At 38.8% G+C, this 18,333-nt stretch overlaps 1 protein-coding gene across 1 annotated transcript in view; it reads right to left on the bottom strand.

Annotated features, from left to right (window-relative positions):
• Positions 1 to 18,333, bottom strand: part of ADGRV1 (adhesion G protein-coupled receptor V1) — a 285,841-nt gene that overhangs the window by 172,093 nt on the left and 95,415 nt on the right. The window contains exons 56-71 of the mRNA XM_064439564.1: positions 14,149 to 14,404; positions 12,201 to 12,409; positions 11,294 to 11,467; positions 10,671 to 10,853; positions 9,771 to 9,950; positions 8,983 to 9,147; positions 7,625 to 7,742; positions 6,954 to 7,077; positions 5,714 to 5,852; positions 5,390 to 5,575; positions 4,819 to 5,051; positions 4,190 to 4,338; positions 3,889 to 4,090; positions 3,180 to 3,399; positions 1,935 to 2,174; positions 260 to 409 (exon numbers count right to left, since the gene is read on the bottom strand). Coding sequence (XP_064295634.1) covers positions 260 to 409; positions 1,935 to 2,174; positions 3,180 to 3,399; positions 3,889 to 4,090; positions 4,190 to 4,338; positions 4,819 to 5,051; positions 5,390 to 5,575; positions 5,714 to 5,852; positions 6,954 to 7,077; positions 7,625 to 7,742; positions 8,983 to 9,147; positions 9,771 to 9,950; positions 10,671 to 10,853; positions 11,294 to 11,467; positions 12,201 to 12,409; positions 14,149 to 14,404 — 2,928 coding nt within the window. The remainder of the gene's footprint in view (positions 1 to 259; positions 410 to 1,934; positions 2,175 to 3,179; positions 3,400 to 3,888; positions 4,091 to 4,189; positions 4,339 to 4,818; positions 5,052 to 5,389; positions 5,576 to 5,713; positions 5,853 to 6,953; positions 7,078 to 7,624; positions 7,743 to 8,982; positions 9,148 to 9,770; positions 9,951 to 10,670; positions 10,854 to 11,293; positions 11,468 to 12,200; positions 12,410 to 14,148; positions 14,405 to 18,333) is intronic.

Here is an 18,333-nt window from a genome sequence, read left to right as displayed (position 1 = left end):
CACCAAGACATCCTTGCTGTTTTTCCTTTTTCCAAGTTTCCTCACACCAGAAAGGGGTGACAAGTTCTCATTAAACACAGCGGATGCTTTTATTAATTGATTTTTTCTTTAATTAAACAAATAACTTAAAATGCTGATTTCTAAACAACTTTAGGTAAAAACCAATGTAAGTGATGGATGAAAAAAAAATATTCATCCATACATGGATACTGAGGATGATTTTGGATTATACTGTTTATTAGGAAAAGACTGAGAATACCGTTATGTTTCCCAGAGTGCCTTGAATTCGTCTGACAAACAGGGTAATACTTTGTGGCCCTTCTACTGCTGAAGGTTCTGTATAGTTATTCTCAGTTAATGATTCAGGAGCAAACTGTACAATTCCATTGGGATCACCAAATTTCTCTATCTGCAAAAAAATAAACAATGCATCAGAAATATAGTGAGTTGTATTCTTGTTCAAGTCATTGAGATTTTCATTGCTAGGTGCTACAGGACACATTATCTATTAGTTCTTCCTACCAAGTTTTCTCCTCTTAAGGAGATTCAACAGTATATTAGCAGATAGAAGTGAAACTGAGAGAGTAAAAAACATTGAACCCAGAAGACCATCAAGGTATGAGAAGGGAGTGATATCAAGCCCGTGTGTACATACACACACACAGACACCCCCACACACAAAGGAAGACTATTATATGAAATCTATGGGTAATTTGCTCTGTTGTGAGAAAAGCCTACAATGATACATAAACAAGTTTAAGCAGAATCTAAATTGAACAGGAGTCAAAATATGATGCTGCCAATAAATATGGAAAGTTTTCAGGCTTGGATCAATAAAAGCATTATATGTAAAGAAATTCAAGCAATGACAATTATTCTATCCAATGAGTTGAGCCTCACTCATCTTTAAACAACTCATAAATTATAAATGGTCTAAACACATTTCAGACAGTAAAGTAATTTTGAAAGGATTTGGAAAATGAATCCCATGGATACACGTTACTAAGAGACGGCAGAGAAAGTATGCATGTCCCCTTTTCAGATTTTCAGCACTATCCAAGGAAGAAAAGGACACAGTTTTATTTCACATGCTCTGTCTGAATATTCTGCTATTAAGGCAGGAAATGCCGAGGCACCTTGGGCTAGTGTACAGAAACTCTTCTAACATTATCAGTCTGCAAACTCAGCCCTCTGGGATAGCGCTCATCCACATCCATCTGCGTGGATCACTAGCTGCAACAAGAATTGGTGGTGAACTGACTTACAAGCGAGTGGTAACACCAGTGCCTACTGAGAAGCCAATTCATTGGCGTGCACGGTGGAACATTACAGTCCAAGGAATAAACCTGGGTCCCTGAAGGAAACATTGAGGAGCATGTGGAAACAGGAGCTATTTCCCTCAACACTCTACAGACCAGAGAAACAATAAAACTCTAGTTTCTAAAAAAGATTTATTTTTTGTGGGCTTCTTCTAAAAGCCTTATAAATATTTCCTTAGTTGCAGTATCCCTAGAGCAGTAATTTGTCTTTGACAACTCCCTCTGCCTTCTCCCATGAATTTCTGCATTTCTCTTGCTCTGCAATAGTCAGATTCTCTCCTTTTTTTATATATATAAATGATAGCTGGAGCAGAAGAAGAGGTCAAGAAGGGATTACAAAAACCTGACATTTAGAAATGAGGACCCAGTCCATGCTCTTTCCAAAAAGAACCACAGATATCTGCAAATATCAGGTCAGGGCTTATATACCAACTTTTACTGACAGATTCTTTTGCCTTCTTTTCTGAAGAGGTAAGCTGTAACAATGCACCTAAGTATTACAAAGGGAAAAAAGCCAAATGACAAACTATTCAGTAATTATTACGTTTTAAAAGCTTTGCGGGCTAAATACCAATATCAACAGAGATCTCAGAAGACAGAAAAGCAATGACTTACTATTAGTGTAATGTTGTTTGCCTTAGGATCTATTTCTGTTTCACCTTTCACAATGATCAGTCTAACAATGAAGATCTCCTGAACTTCAACTTCTTCATGAGGATAGATTTGCAGATTAATAGCTCTCAAGCCTCCTTCTCCTTCTCCAAAATAGAATGATCCATTCACAGGGTCACCAATGTCACTGTTCAGGGAAGATAAAACCTCTTCTGAATTGGGTCCCAAGATGTCCCAGTTAATCTGTGGAAGATACCAGTTACAGGCTTACAGCGGTGATACATTATAATAGGCTCCCAGGGGGAGAAATGACAGATTACCACAAGTGATATGAAAATTCTTGTACCTGATAACTAGCTATGTTTAAGTCTTTGCTGTTAATACAGAATACAAAATATTCATAATTAATTCTATGTTGGAAAACACATAATCCTTTGGAAGAATAAACATGACAAATTACAAATGAAAATTTTGAAGTGTCAGTTAGCCACAATGCCAGTTCATGAAAGTCTACATTTTAGTCATGGAAAAGAAGAGAAACTGAGATTTCTTTAGCACATAACCGGAAACACATGGGCCAGTTTCTATTTCCCATTCGTGATTTGTTATCTGAAGCTCCCCAAACGACTACTTATGTCCAAAACAATTCCCCATGAAGTGTGATATTGAGACAGAAAATGACAAATATTTTGGCCATTTTTTTTCCAGTTTTCTCAAATGACTTCTAGAAAAAGTCAAGGAAGACCAAGGCAATTTTTACACGGGTGAGCTGATGGCCTTTACTGCCAATCTTCCAGTCATTTGCTGAGACTGGGAAAGGCCTACCTTAGTTCATATTTATACCTTCGCTCTGTTAGTGGTCTGTACGGGGTTAAAAAAAAAAAGCACAGAAAACTCATAGTAAACAATCTGCTGTGGAACGTTTGTCCAGCTTTAGGGAGTAATTCAACCAAATGAAATTAAATTACTGGTGGTATATGAAATTAACCATATTTTCAATGGAATTAGGAGCTAGTTCAAAACAAAGCATACAAGACCGTAATAAAAGAAAGAAAGCAGGAGGAGAAAGAGAAGATTTAAAGGGTAACAACATGTTCTGTTATACTGCAACCATATGCAATTCACGTTTAATAAAAAGCTGCAATTATCCTATCAGAAATCAGTCACAAAGAAGTGCTGGAAGGAAAATGCAGGAGCTTTTTGACCTAGTCTCTGGAAAGCATCCAGTGTTTGACAGCCAGGGCCCACCTGTGTCTCCCCTAACAATCTTCCAGTCCTTTCCAGCACCAGGGACACTGCTGTGGGTGTTTCAGGATTGGGAAGAATAATTCGACTTTGGTTGAGAAATCGGACGACGCCCTGGGGGGAGTCACTTTTAGCAATAGTGACCTGGCTCACTAGGTGGAGCCCAAGGACTGCTCCACCAGTGGCTCCTGTCAGCTGGATTTCGAATTGCTCTGCAAATTCACTGCACCGAAAAAGAAAAAGAGATTCTGAGATACCAGAGAAAAAAATAAATTAAAACTATACTTAGTAATTCAATCATGCATCCAACTGGATGTGTTTAAAAGTATACAGAAGTCATCTCTGTAAGCATAGAGTGGAACATTCCTCCCACTTGCTTAGAACGGTGATATCTGAAATAAAAATAATGTTCTATTTTCTACTCATGCTAAATTAAAAAAAAAAAAGGCAAAATATTTTATTATTCACAGCAGTACTATTAACACCCAAAATGTCTGATAGTCTAATTGAAAATAAATGTATTTGCATAAAATTTAACATGAACTGTGAAACTAATAATAGCTTCTTTTTTCCCCCCTTTAAATTTAGGTGATTTTTCAGCACCGCAGAAATTTGTTTTTCAGTTTCAATTTTACACACAGGCATACTGCACATGCTAAAAAAGGACTTCTCAGAAGTAAATCAGTCAATAAATATTGGAAAAATGAATTACCTTTCTTCATCATCTACAATAGATATATAAATAAAAGTCTGGTTCTGGCCATGATAAAAGATGACAGAATTATTATGGATGACATAGTCAACACCATTGGGAAGTGCAGAAATACTTCGAGAAAGAAAGTCAGCTGTTACATAGCCATAAGTTCCATGCTTTCTCACAACAGGAATCATGATTAATCCAGCGTCCTCTTCCACTGCAAGAAAAATTGAGAAAAAGTTATTTCATTTCAAAATTTATGCCATAGCCACGGACTTCTCTTCTAAATTTAAGCAAAAATTTAAGGTAAACTTACCCTGTAAAAGGATATACCGTGGATCAAATTCTATGATGCCTTCTGCATTATCACTTTTTGCTATAGTGACTCGCACTGTTGAGATATTTCCTATTATTGGAGGCTGATCCACCTGTAGACCATTTTCTTTTATGGTAAAATCAAATCCACTTGCAAGAACATAAAAAGGAAAATTATATTAAAAATTCTTGTGGAAGTATTAAGATGCAAGTATGACAATTTGTCAGTTACCACAAATACTTTTATTTTCTGACAGTTAATACTAAAGACTTTTTGGTCACACTTTTTCAAACTATTATATATGCAAAAATACTATTTTATTCACAGAATTGTGTACTTTTGTTTTATCGTTTTGTCTTCTTATTTGAATTTCATGTAACTTGACAACTTGTATGTAATGTGTGGACTTTTAGCTTTAGTCAATCTTGATCAGCAAAATCTATATACAAATGTTAGAAGAATTGGGTTCCCCATACATCCAATTTCTATTAAGATTACCGTTATAGCTGTCTTACACAATTTTACAGTAAAACAGCTGAAATCCAGTGCTGAATTTATGCAGATATATCAGATTACAAATACAGTTTGTCCTTCTGCTTGTAACCATCAACTAAGAATTTTATCTTTACCTTCCTTGGAGTTCCACTTTGGTAATCATCACTGAAAAGTCTTCAGGACCTTCGGGAAAGTCGTCATCATGAATTTCAACCAAAACCATTTTACTCTCCTCATGTGGCCCAAACAGCAATTCCCCTACTGTGGGAGTGAAATCAACTCCCTCCTCGGCAGTCCCATTTAGTATCTGAAAGCAAAGACGCACTTTGCCATAGGATCCCCTGGAACGCACAATAGTGATATTAACCTGAGGAAAAGAGAACATTTTTTTTAAAAAATGGGTTTGTTTTTCTGTTACAGATGCCTTTAGGAGATGTTCTAAAGGCGTCTTTTCAATGGTTCTGCCAGGTAACAACAATTTGCTTTAGCAAGTACAGAGTACAGGTAACTTAGCAGATAGCCTTCTTTCTCAGAGTATTAAAAACCTTCAAAAGCCTCAGACAGCCATTCTGGAGAATGTGCTATGATAAATGTAGCATAGATCTTTGATTTGGTTTTTTTTTTTCCCCTAGAGTTAAGCATAAATCTAGCAATCATATTGATATCTATCGATTTTTTCCATAAGGAGGAATTTTAATCTAATACCCATTTTTGTTCTTCTGTTGTTTGCAATAGCTCCTGCGAAAATGTAAACTCCCCATACGGAAAATCACTGGCAGCCATGGTAATATTTGCTGTGCTGCTGGATTCATTTATGAGTCCTCCATCACTAATTCCAGTTAGTTGAAACTGGTAGTAATGCTTCTCCTCAGGACGGTTGTCATCTACAGCCTGGGGAGAAGAAACAATGAAAGCTTAAAGGATTTAAACGATTTCCAGGGAGAGAGATATAACTGATTGCTAACCAGGATACTAACCAAATAAAAGGAAGTTCTTGAAATAGCTACTGGTGTAAAATCTCTCATGTACCTGTATTAGAACAACTGCTGCAGACTGTCTATCTCGCATTGTCAAGGTCCCCGATGTCTCAATAAATTCTGTGTAATGAGGCGGTGTTATATTCCAATATATTATGATCTCACCAAAAATCCCTGGGCCACGTATCAGGCTGCAGGTAAGGACACAAACACGGATGTCATTTTCTACCTTTAATACTTAACATCCAATCCAGAGAATGACAGTATTTTATATTGCTGTGAATGAAAGAAACGTCAGCGGTGTGGAGCTTGAGTTTTAATGTTCTAAGTCACTATTAAGACATTTTCAGACCAATAACATTTTTGCAGTTCCATTTTATTTCCCGGTGTAGGGAGGCGTCTTGAGATGTATTTTTACTGAGAGCTCTTTAAAGTTTCTTTGCAAGTAAAGCCCAAAGGTGGGGGCTGAAAACTGAGCTCTCTTGCTTCCATTTTGCTTTTCTGAAGATAAATATGCAAAACAGAAGGAAAATGTGTCTTAAGGGTAATGCAATTTGGTTTTTAAGGCAGAAGGACACTAGAACACTGCTATGAGATCTCTTGATCTACTTGTCTAAAAACCTAAAGCCTAATCCTACTCATGACATCAGTCTTGGTGAACTAAGTCTGTACCTAACATGATCTACTACATGATCTACAACTGCTGCTGCACAAAACATCACTTTGTGTTTTGGGCTTCTCAGGGCAGCATCAGAAGCTGTTCTGTTGCTTGTATTTGCTGGTTCACCAAAGGAAGCTGTCATAATCCTTTTATCCAATACTCTCAGAAGGTACAGTAACATCTTCATTTCTTCATCCTGTTTTCAGTGACCAGAATGCAGTGAAATAACCACATCTTCTTTCAGCTAAAAACCCAGTTCCCACTTTGGTTACGCTACCCATCATAGCAATATACTGAAATAAAATTCAGGAATTGAATCCTGAAGAGCACAAAACATCTTCAAATGCCATGGATACCCTTCCCCTCTTCCTTTCATTATAATCCTCTTTAATGGATCAATGTTATAAATACTTTGAAACTGAGAGTATTTGGAGCTCCCCAGTAATACTGAAAAGACACAGACATAGTATATTCTGCCCTCCTTTAAAAGGCATCGAATTTTAAAAATAATTCTGATTTTAGAAGTGATAATGAAGTACAGCACTCCAGAAATTCTTGCCAAATGTGGAGTCTCTTAGCTTTTGAAACTGAGCTATTGTCCTTCCTTTGGAAAGATGAGTGATGTACCCACCTAATAAGAGCAGTTCCGTTATAATTTCCTGAAGGTTCTCCAATCAGAGCATGCTTGGATGAATGGGCTACCCCAACCACCCCGGAGGCTCCTTCATCGCCCACAATAATGATGGTTGCAACACCTATGAAGAGAGCAAACCTCATGGTAAATGAAAACTAACTAATGAGCTAACTTTTGTAAATTTTGTGACGTAAGCAGTTAAGGACCAGCTTCTCAGAGAGCCCATGGAACCCCCATCCACGGAGATATTCAGAATTAGAGTGGGCAAGACATTTAGCAACCTGATCTAATTGTGAAGTCTCCTGTTCCTAGAGCAGGGTTTTCAACTAGATCACCCCCTGTATGGTCCCTTACAAATGAAATTATTCTATGATTCTCACAGGTCTGAACCTGGTTTTTGCTTCTTCTTGTTAAAAATTCTTCATGGACAGCGTCAACTATCGGAACAAAAAGTCTACACCAGCAATTAATTTAGAATGAAAAATTATGATCTAAAATTCTCTTTGATTTCTTCACACAAGGAAACAACTTAGGGAGGACTGACACTCAAAACTGCTACCAACTAGCTGCACACAAAATATATAAGCACTGCAGACTAAAATAGTATGAACAGACACAATTCTCAAATGAAATGTCCTAAAATAGAATGTATTGAATTAATTCTTTACCATTTACAGGGGATATCTCTGCATCACCAGTAGAGACTAGCTGAATGGTAAATGTTTCATTCCCCTCCAGCAGATCATCTTGTACCGCATGTAAAACAAGCAACTTCTGGGATTCAGTCTGCATCGCGTAAAGACCAGATGATATAAAAATATATAAATTAAGTGACATTTCTGGTCTGGATGAAATCAAGAATCACACATTAACAAACAGTGAAAATTGATTCTCAAACATTGTGTGACACCCCAAAAATACCCTGGCTATTTTCAAGTGAATAACTATTGAAACTACTTTGAAACTGTATTCACAAACAAGTTTTCAACTTAGTGGAAACTTTCAATACAAAACCTTTTTAATCAGAAAGTGCATATTCAATAGAATACATACATTCTAAGGATTAACATTATTAAGATTAGACATATTAGGCCATAGCAAAGTCCTGTCTAATTCACATTTTGTGGCAGTAGCAAATGCTTAAAATTAGATTATAGGGAAAAAAGTAGGTAAATATTGTAAAACTTTAGTACTCCATGCATACATATTTGTATCCTTACATGTATGCATTTATAAGAACTTCAGGGAAAAGATATCCAGGCCTATCAGTAGATAAAGGATAGTAAAATGATAGCATAACTTTGCCAAAACTGGTGGTCTTACCAAAAAAGCTATTTCCCAGCAGATTAAAAGTAAAACAAATAACTGGTATGCGTATTTATTTAATGCAAAATAGCCTTGTACAGACCAAATAGATAATGCTTCGTGTTAAAAAAATTTCCTCATTAAATATTTTGAGTAGACTGTAAAATACAAATATTAAGATAACAACAATAGGTTGACAATGTCCAGTATTTCAGCTCCTACTTCAGAGTTTTAACCTGCCATGAAACACAAATCAAATACCACTGTCCAGTTTGAAAGTCATTTGGGTGTTTTACTATTTATTTTTTAAAATCTGCAAATTTTGAGCATTCATTTATCCTTCTCATGCTTTCAATATTAATTTTCTCTTTCAGTTGTCTGATATTGCAATGGGAAAAATGTTTCTGCAATCATTCTTCACATTTAGTACATTTTTGTTTCTCTTTCTTAATTGTAAAAGCAATTCAGATTTGAAGAGCCTGTCTTCCTGATGATTACATTGTGCTGCCTTAAAAATAGCATGGCAGCTTTCCTTTTCTTCTTGAAAAAAACACTACATACTGCTAATCCTACCAGTTCAAACTGGCCTTTCCCCTAGTGTTAGAATATTTAGTAACCCCCTGCTTCTATAAACATGTAACAACAACCTTGCAAACACACATAAGAAGAAGAAAGTATTTAAAAATGTAATAGTAAATAATTATTGCAATATCAGAAATACCTCATTGAAGTGAAGGGTACCATTCAAAGGGGTCAGGTCATATCTGGCTGCTTCCTCAAGAATCCATAACAGTTTAACTGCTCCTTGTCCTCCTTGACTTCGGCTTACAGTGAGCAACACAACTGCAGCAGAGTCATCAGGTGTCTGAGGTTCCTTCACTGTCACCTGATAAGGAAGAGAAGGACGAAATAGGAAAGGCTGTAGCAAAAGGCATCGATACTGACTTGAGATAAAGAACAAAAAACATTATCAATGACAATGTAAAATAACAAAAAGAGTGAAAATCAACAGGGAGATAATAGAAGATAACGAATGTGTTGAATTCTGCTAGCAAAGATCAGTCACTCGTGTTATTTCTGTATGCTGTGTGATTCAAGACAATTAGACAATGAGTCACAAGCAGGCACAGCACCAGCAAAATGGAGAGCAGAAGAATCTTCACGGACAAGAACTAAGACGAGATAGGTTTCATAGACTTTCAGGTCTACAGATCATTACAAAACCATTTTAATATTCAACAGACTACCAAAAATCCTACCTGGGATGCCCCGAATTGTGAGTCTACTGAATTAAATTGATTCAGTCACACCAAAATCTACACCTATGCAGCAGCACTTTCATTGTTACCACCATCCTACACAGCTAGATGAAGGCAAGTACTAATATGCCTTTCAATGAAGTCGTGTCTTCCACTGCAATGAAGGCTTACCAAAATTGGCTATGTGTTAGTGACACAAACCCATCCATCCAGCTTTAGCAGAAAAGAAAGCAATCCAAATCAAACTTACATTTTTTTCTTCAAATCCAAATACTCCAACAGGGGAATCATTTGGTGGGATAGCGACAGTTACCAGGGTGTCATCCCCAAGTCTTGCGCCACCTGTTACCCTCACCAGGGCAATCTTGAATATCTCAAGGAATTCAACTTCGCTGTCATCTATGATTGTAATTTCTATTTCTCCTGTAGCCTGCAGAAATTGTTTAAAAAAAAGAGCAACAAAGTTTCATTTGTAATATTCTGTGAATTGTTTGAAAAAATCTGAAATTTAAAGTAGTATATTTTATCTAATAATAGATAAATACACATTGTTCAGTTGTGCTTATTTCTGATCACACTTGTATATTTATAAGATAGCAAATTTCAAGAGTGGTTTTTAAGTCCATCTTGTATGTTACAACCAGCAGGCTGCTCTGCTTTCTACTCAGTAGAAAACAAAGTACACAATATTGTACTTCAGTCAAAATTCTGCTCACAAAGTATATCCTTCTATTCGCCAAAGACCGGTTCTGTTCATTTGAAATCAAAACCCCTTGTGTACACTAAGTATTGTCAGGGGCAGCGTGAAATTTACAACTATATGTAGACACAGCTAAGAAAACATACAAGCTTACTCTGATAATTTATAGAGAAGTCAGGTTATGTTACAAATTTTCAGTGTAACAGGCGTTATTATTAGAAATTATGTCTTCACTTGTGGAGGTACCAAAGGCACACAACCCTATTTGGTCAACACTTATGAACATTCTGCTTTTCCATGTTAAAGAACTTAAGTCAGGAGCATCATTCACACACATAAGGACATACATAAAATGTTGTCAATGAAAAGATGCAAATTCTGCTGGAAGAAAACATGAGAAACACTTAAGCTGGTAATCCAGAGACAGATAAGCTCTCAGCAAGCGCATACCTGCCCATCTGCAAATGTAAGGTTTCCAAACGATGGTGTGAAGTCTTCAAAGCTGGCAGTTGAATGAATGGCTTCCCAGTACAGAGTTGCTGACCCAAACCTCCCAGCCTGCCGAACAACTGGAAGTTTCAGTATATTCTGTGGTGGTGGAACCTCATAAGCAGCAACAGCTCCAGTTATATCCTATAAATTCAACAGGAGACTGCTGAGTGTCACAGCAACGTTTGGTTTTTGGGGTTTTTTATTTGGGTGGGTTTTGGTTTGGGGTTTTTTGGCATATTGACTTGCACATAAAAATAAACAGATAAATACACAATCGCTTGTAAACTGGTCTGAATTTAGCATTGACCTTGCTCTAAGCAAAAGTCTGGATTAGATGACTTCCCGAGGTCCCTTTCAGAATATTCTATGACACCAGCTTTAGCACTTCCAACTCCCTAAATAAATATCATATATTAATTTTGAAGAAACTTTCAAGAAGGAGTTTTGTATGGTATCTGGCCTCTATACCCAGAACAATTCAGTGTCATAAAGCCTATTAAAACACTATCAAAACTGGTCTGAAAACATGGACTGTCCTTCTGGAATGCTACTTTAAATATGTTTCATTCAGACTTACTTACCTTTGTAACATTGAAAATAAATACTCCTCTGGCATCATCGTTTTCTTCAATTGTTATTTCAGCTACTTCTAACCCAAGCCTCTTCACGCTTGGCTGACCTCCAGTGGGAGAATCTACCAGCTGCACATCGGTAATATTGATTATAAATCCTTCCTGTAATTCTGGAACATTGTCCTGGAAAAATACTTTTAAATGTCACTTTCAAAATAAAACACTGTAAGTTATAAAACATGCAGGAAGCTGAGTACTTGAAGCTTGCTAACTATTAAAAAATTCTCAGCACTTGGTCCCATATAACAAATGCCTTGTTTCACACTGTATGAAACGTAAAAAAGACTACCTCTGCTGAGCTTTAGAAACTGAAGTTGGCAGTCAGATTCCAGGTCTGTAAGAAAGGTGGAAGGTATTGCTCGCTGTCACTTGTTCCTCCTACTGATTAGAAAGGTGGCTAGATTCCAGAAACTAAGCCAGAACTTGAAAAGCAATACCTCCATTATGAATATATTTAAAGAATATACATATTTTTGGTGAAAAATCAACATTTCCTCAACTACAGAACAAATCTATTAAGATACGTGTGAAGTAAAATAAATCCTCTGTAAAAATCCGCAACAAGTTGCAAAACCAGCAAGGACCTAAGATATTTATAATTTTTTCTTTCATCCTTATTATATGTTAATTTGGGACCAAAACAAAACAAAGAATATGGTTCATTCTTAGTGATGAGTACTCAAATTCTTTTGAAAGAGATGGCTGCAATTTTTACTAAGGTACAGCCATCTGACAAGGCAAGAATCACACCTTAGCTATTTTTAGAAAGCTAAATCCTACTTCTGGTGTAGAAGCAGCACCACTTTCCCTTTCCTTAAAAGATATTACTAGCTAAAGTTGTTGTTAGACTACTCACAGGCAAAACAGTGACTACAACAGAAGCTATTGTTGCATTCTCTGCCATAACGATTGTCTTCTTTTGCAGTACATAATCCTCATTCTCTGTGGCTTGGTTGGAGAGGGGGAGTTCGAAGTTAGGCGCAGTGCTCAGATGGACTGCAATCTCTCCAACAAACCCTTGCTCTCGAACAATTTGTAAAGCAAGAGTAGTTGAATTCACTTGCCCTATAACAAGGAGGGGGAAAAAAATCAAGATATGATTATTTTAAGCTTTGCTCTCTTGATTTTCAGCTCACCTCATTGTACTGGAGCTGCTTGCTAGAGCCCTCTTCAGTTCTGCTTAGCAACACAACAATACATGGATAATTCAACAACTCAAGCAAATGAGCACATACAAGTGGTGTGAACACACACAACACACAGTCTGTACATCTGGAAAGGATTTTGAAACTGGATCTACAGGAGTAATAAAATACAGAATATTTACAGTTTTAAATGTTTGCTACAGAAACTGTTACTTCAACATTGCCATTTTTATTCAGTTTTCCTTCAAAACTCCCATCTCACTATTTTACCTGGCCTTTACAAGCCTTGGAGATCACTACTGATTCTCATACAGAAAGCAGTGTTGGAGGCAGTCACTCTGGCTGTAGATTTTAAATTTCCTTAACTCAAATGTTGAAAAAAATGAGATACACTTGTATCAGTCAGGCTCAGATCGCTTTTGGGAAAGCAGATTTGCAATAGTTTCAAAAAAACTTCCAAACACAGCATTTGGCTAAAAGTGCTGGTTTTATGACTGGAGAAATAGAAAAGCAACAGCCTTTGTACTTCAGGCTAGATTCTGTTACTTGTATAAATTACATACTACTTCAGAGCTAGCCCCTGTATATAATTCACCAAAAATACAACATTTAAAGATTGGAAAAGAAACTGCAACAAATGAAACCTAAGAACATGCCTTGAACCCTAACTTCAAAGTATAAATGATTGTAATGTGTGCGCGTGTGTATGTGTGGAACAAGCAGTATCCCTTCACAGTACTTCCAGGTGCTACAAAAGGGGCAACACTAATTCCCTTTAAAATATAACAGGTGAGGAGGTTTCATCTGCAATAATATTCTGACGGAAAGCGTATTTTCATAAACTTTATTTGTTAATACGGACGCAACGTTAAATTGCCAGGAAATTTCAGTTGGGCGTTTGAAGTATGAATAGCCCATCAGGCAGCTGCTGGAAAGCCACCAGGCTGTAGAGCATGCCAGAGCAACCAGCTGCCTGGCTCCCCGTGCCAGCAGGGAGGGCGGGAGCCTGAGCACCGCGGCAGTCCTCCTCTGGCCAACTGCCTGGCAGATCCGTTACAATTTCCCTTGGTGCCTGCAAGGGAAACTGACACAGCCCAACCAAACACGCAGCTGGCAAGCAGAAAAACCCCAATTCAACTTTCTTGAAATGGAATTCAGGCTTGCACTGCTTCCTTCCTTCCCCTATCCCACAGAACAAAAAGCTTCCCTTTTTGACCTAATTCATGAGGAAAGTCTTTCTATGTAAGTTAATTTAAACAACATATTAATCCCATTAAATGGGCAAGTTTGGCTTTTTATCGAAATAGAAGTATTCTATGTATTAGTGATTTGCAACACAAGATGACAAGATTTTAATAACTTACCCCTTAAAAAAAAAAAGACTGGATAATGCTGATATATGCAATGTGAAATACAGCATAAAATGTATGTAATGAAATAGCATAGTTACATATTTCAAAGGATATTTCTGCTACAGTTTTAATAGAAAAATGCTGATATATACACAATGCTGATAAATAACGTATAATATATATTATACATTGTATACATTACATATATACAAAATATTTCTACATATATAACCGTTGTTATAGCTTCAATGATGTTGACTTTGAAAAAAACATGTATTTTTTCCTAAGAACCAGGAAACAGCCTTACCTTCTGGCTCTCTGACTTTAACAAAGAGAGACTCCATATGCCACCCAATCACACCGTGCGGAGAGTCACTAGGTAAAATGGTGAGTACAGCTGTTGACCTTTTGGGATCGATTACAGCTCCTTTTGTGGTATCCTGAACACCCACAGTGGTAACATGCGTGAGTGTGATTTCCACGGTCTCTGAAAGCTCTGCAACACTGTCTGCGAGAATTGTCAGGGTGATCGTGGACAGGGCCTGACCTTCTGAAAACGTAATCTAAAGTTTTAGAGAGAAGGAAAAAAAAAAGGTCAAACTTCTTCTCAATGCTGTTATACCAACTGTTTTATTCTGTAAAACTCTATCAAATAAAAAATATATACACACACACACAATCGATACACTTTTATGTATATAAAGCAATAGAATATATAGAATCACAAATACCAGGTTGGAAGGGACCTCAGGATCATCTGGCGCAACCTTTCTTGGCAAAGGCATGGTCTAGACAAGACAGCCCAGCACCCCGTCCAGCTGAATCTTAAAAGCGTCGAGTGTTGGGGAATCCACCGCTTCCCTGGGGAGATTATTCCAAAGGCTGATTGTTCTCATTGTGAAATACGTCCCTCTTGTGTCCAATTGGAATCTACCCAGGAGTAACTTGGACCCATTACCCCATGTCTTTTCCGTGGAACTCCTTGTCAAAAGGGAGTCCATGTCATCTGGATGGGGCGATAAGGTCTCCCCTAACCCTTCTTCTCTCAAGGCTGAACAAACCCAGTTCTCTCAGCCTTTCCTCACAATGCAGGCTTCCCAGTCCTTTGGTCATCTCTGTGGCCCTTCACTGGACCCTCTACAGCCTGTCCACATCTTGTTTACAGGGCAGTGTCCCAAGCTGAACACAGCATTCCAGGTGTGGCCTGAAAAGCACTGAGTAGAGTGGGATAGTGACTCCTTTATCTCCACGGGTGATGGCCTTGTTGATGCAACCCAGCATCATGTTGGCCTTCTTGGCTGCAGCAGCCACTGTTCACTCATGTTGAGCTTCGTGTCCACCAGGACCCCCAGGTACCTTTCCACAGAGCTGCTCTCCAGCCAGGTGGATCCCAGCCTGTGCTGCACTCCTGGATTATGTTTTCCCAGGTGCATGACCTTACACTTGTCCTTGTTGAACTTCATAAGGTTCTTGTTCGCCTACTCTTCTAGCCTATCCACCTTTTCCTGCAGGGTGGCTCTCCCTTCCAAAGCGTCCACTTTCCCACTCAGTTTGGTATCATCAGCAAACTTCATCAGGGTACACTTGATCCCATCATCCAGATCACTTATGGAGATATTCAACAGCGTTGGGCCCAATACCGATCCCTGGGGGACCCCACTAGTGACAGGTTGCCAGTTTGAAAAGGAGCTATTTACCACCACCCTTTGGGTGCGGCCTGTCAGCCAGGTCCCCGCCCACTGCACAGACCACTTGTCTAGGCCATAATACATCAGATTCTCTAGGAGGAGGCTGTGGGAAACTGTACTGAAAGCCTTGTATAAATCCAGGTAGACGATGTCCCCCACTTGCCCCACATCAACCAAGCAGGTTATTTTGCCATAGAAGGTGATCAGGTTCATCAAGCATGATTTGACCCTGGTGAATCCATGCTAGCTTTTCACAATCATGTGCTTCATTTGACTTGTGAGAGCTCCCAGGAGGATTCGTTCCACAATTTTGCCAGGGACTAAAGTAATACTGATGGGCCTATAATTTACTGGACCCTCCTTTAAGTTCTTGTAGATGGTGGTGGCATTAGCCTTCTTCCCATCTTCTGGGATGTCCCCCAATCTCCATGACTTCTAAAAGATTATGTAGAGTGGCCTCACAACAACATCAGCCAGCTCTCTCAACACCCTCAGGTGGTTATTTTCAGTGCCCACCCATCTGCAAGGGTCAAGCTCCTGTAATAGTTCACAGGCCAATTCTTCCTTCACTGACGGTGGGTCTGTGTTTACATCAACTGGGATTTTTGTTCCCAAGGCCTGGGGCCTAACAGTGCTGGCAAAAGACAGCGGTGAGTAAAGAGTTGAGAACCTCTGCCTTTTCAGCATTGCTGGTGCCTAACTCATCCGTCCTATTTAACAGTGGGCCAATATTTTCCTTCTGCTTCTGCTTGTTGTTTATGTACTTGAAGAACCCTTCCTTGTAGTTTTTGACATCTCTGGCCAATTTCAGTTTGAATTGAGCTTTTGCTTTTCTAACTGCATCTCTGCACTCCCAACAATGCCCTTGTAGTTCTTGATGGGTATTCATCTGCTTTTCCATCACTGGTACACTTCTTTCTTGGTTTTGAGCAGACTCAGAGGCTGACAGTTAAGCCAAGGGGGTCTCTTGCTCCACCTACTTCCCTTACCTTTAAAGGGGATGAACTGTTTTTGTGCTTCCAGGAGAGCATTGCTGAAAAGCTCCCAGTACTCAATAGCTCCTTTGTCCTCTATGGAAGCTTCCCACCGAATCCCTCCCAACAGAACTCTGAGCAAGCTTGAGGTTTGCTCTTCCAAAATCTAAAACCTTCGTCTTAGTACTGACCTTCAAGTGCTCAGCAGGATCCCAAACTCCACAATGTTGCGATCACAAGGCTGTCACTAACTGAGATATATATTACACAGCAGGTTTTCTTGGTTTGTGATTAGCAAGTCCAGCAGTGCCTCATTTCTGGTTGGCACATCTAACATTTGTACGAGGAAGCAGTCCTCTACGCATTCCAGGAACTTGATAGATGACATGCGAGCTGCTGTGTCGTTCTTCCAACAAATATCTGGGTAGTCGAAGTCACCCATAAGAACCAGGTTCTGATGACCCAAAGCTTGCTTACATGACCCAAATATGCTTCATTGGCCTTACTGTCTTGGTTGGAGGTCAGTAGCAGATGCCTACTGTAAGATCCTCCTGGGACACAACCCCTCTGGTCTTCACCCAGAGGCATTCAATAGGGCTTCCACAATTGCCATAGTTGACTTCTGTACATTCAAGGTTCTCCTTAACATAGAGCACGACTCCTCCTCCTCTTCTTCCCTGCCTGTCTTTACAAAACAGCCTACAGCCATCCATCATGATCCTACAGTCATGTGAGTTGTCCCACCATGTTTCAGTTATTCCTATGATATCATAACTTTCTGACTGGGCACAGAGCTCTAGTTCCTCCAGTTTGATCCCCAGGCTGTGTATATACCTAAGTGTATGGAAAAAAATATAAGACCCAGAGAGACAGGTGATATGAAGAAACATTTTGGGAAAAACGCAATGTGGTAAAATCATTTGAAGTAGAGGTCACAAAGCAAGAAATAAATTCTCAATCAGAAGTATAATAATCAGAGAGACCAAATTCCCAGTAGAAAATGATTCTATGGTTTTATGGAAATTACTTTGGTATAATCAAGCTACCCACAGCTGCCTGCTTTATAAACAGGCATTCAACCTGAGACCTCTTTCTGACAACTACACTCCAACTTCAGGCAAAACAGCTCAGTTGTTTCAAAGTGATCATATACCTTCATTATTGTAAAAATCACAATGGCTGAGGTTGGAAGGGATCTCTATAGATCACCTAGTCCAACTGTCCCTGCTAAGAACAGGTTCAACCACAGTAGACTGCTCAGGGCCATGTCCAACCAGGTTTTCAATATCTCCAGGGACAAAGACTTCACAGTCTCTCTGGGTAACCTGATTTAGTGTTTTTCCTCATGTTTAAATGGAATTTCCTGTGTTATGTCCATTGCAGGCACAGGACACAGTGGAGAAGTATCTGTCTTCATCTTCTTTACTCTTGACCTCACGTATTCATACATTTGTAAGATCTGCCCTGAGCCTCCTCCCATGTGTCAGGTGCTCCAATGCCTTCATCATCTTCATGTCGCTTCGCTGGACTCACTCCAATATGCCCAAGTCTGTGGGCATGAGGAGTACAGAACTAGACCCAGCACTCCAGATGTGTCTGACCAGTGCTGAGTAGAGGGGAGGGGTCACCTCCCTCAACCTGCTGGCAATACTCTGCGCAGACCAGTATGCACACACAGCTGGCTCCTGTTCAGTTTATTGCTTTTCATTACATACCTTTCAAATTATTCCAAATTACCGGTCTTCACTGAGGTTTCTTGCATAATACACTTAAGCTTAAGATCCTCTCAAAGATTAAAAAAGAGGACGAATCAGTAAACTGCTTACAACT

This window comes from Phalacrocorax carbo, chromosome Z (assembly GCF_963921805.1).
Source record: "Phalacrocorax carbo chromosome Z, bPhaCar2.1, whole genome shotgun sequence".
In the NCBI taxonomy this organism is placed as follows: Eukaryota; Metazoa; Chordata; class Aves; order Suliformes; family Phalacrocoracidae; genus Phalacrocorax; species Phalacrocorax carbo.
Note: the sequence above shows the minus strand (reverse complement) of the source record. Positions and strands in the feature narration are given on the sequence as shown.